Source organism: Polistes canadensis, unplaced genomic scaffold (assembly GCF_001313835.1).
Source record: "Polistes canadensis isolate GaletaPanama2010 unplaced genomic scaffold, ASM131383v1 scaffold_400, whole genome shotgun sequence".
NCBI lineage: Eukaryota > Metazoa > Arthropoda > Insecta > Hymenoptera > Vespidae > Polistes > Polistes canadensis.
In genome coordinates, this window is record NW_014569947.1 from 69,025 (window position 1) to 70,274 (window position 1,250).

The 1,250-nt window shown below is 27.5% G+C and overlaps 1 protein-coding gene across 1 annotated transcript in view; it reads right to left on the reverse strand.

Moving 5' to 3' along the window:
- Window positions 1-870, reverse strand: part of LOC106792265 — a 6,911-nt gene extending 6,041 nt beyond the window's left edge. The window contains exon 1 of the mRNA XM_014758550.1: window positions 524-870. Within this exon, the coding sequence (XP_014614036.1) occupies window positions 524-870 (347 nt within the window). The remainder of the gene's footprint in view (window positions 1-523) is intronic.
- Between the last annotated feature and the right edge of the window lie 380 nt (window positions 871-1,250).

Sequence of the window (1,250 nt, forward strand, 5' to 3'; positions counted from 1 at the left end):
AACTTTAAATGCTAAATTTATAACTCCATATGGTATTCTACGCGTAGCCAAAAGTATGCACTTTAATTTAATATAAAAATCATTAAAATCCGCTTGCTATAAGTATGAAAAAATTTTTTTCGAACTTTTTTTTATTGCAATATATAGTCAAGTTTCGGTAAATATTTTTTATACTTACAAAGAGTGAATAGATTTAAATGAAACTTATATTAAATTAAAGTACTCTCTTTTGTCTACGCGTTGAACACAATATCTAGTTATAAATCAATCTGCAAAGGTTCATAAAATGGCAAAGAATGCGATACTGCAAATTTTTTTAACTTCGCCATTTCTTTGAAAAGTTTCAGCAAATATTTTTTATACTTTTAGCAAATAGATTTTAATGATTTTTATATTAAATTAAAATGCACTCTTTTATCTACACGTAGAATACAAATTTAAGTTATATATATATATATATATATAATAAAATAAATAAATATATAATAATATATTATCCGCGCGTATTTTATATTACACGTACCTTCCTTTTAAAGTTTTACGGTGTCTTCTTGCGAATATTGTCAATGTAATATAATCCAAAGGATATACAGAAACTAGTTCGAAACTTTCGATGCTTGGATCCAGGTCAACCGGACAAAGAAAATGATTGGAATTTTGTTTGAAAACATCAGCTGCAATGATCAATCTTTGTGGTGTCAAACCGAGTGCTACTTGTCTCAAACCATGTCCATCTCTTGTAGTTTCAGCGAATGGTGATTCAACGAGTACTGTATCAGAAAAATCACAATATTCGGATAGCAAAAGTTTTTGTATCCTATTGTTTTCCGTTTCGGAAACGTTTTCGTTGTATCTTTGCGAGGTTCGCATTAAAAATTTTTCTTTTTGGTTAAAACAAACAGGTGTGCAAAAGTAATATTGTTTAAAGTTCGTTTATCAAACGATCGATTTTAATTGTTTAAATACCAGTTTTCAGACAACCGAACAATTTGTACATTTCTGATGGGGGGTTGTGATTTATTTGCCATTTGTGTAATGGTTATTATCCTACTGTTTCGTCGATTAACACCAAAGAGTATAATAACGATGACAACGAGAATTGATCGATGATTTATTTTCGATAGATTGAACTGCAACTTCGGACATTTGGAAATATTTTCCTTTTTTTTCTTTTTTTTTTGAAACAACTAATCAAATATACATATATTATATATATAAGAAATAAATAAATATATATATTATTTATATAT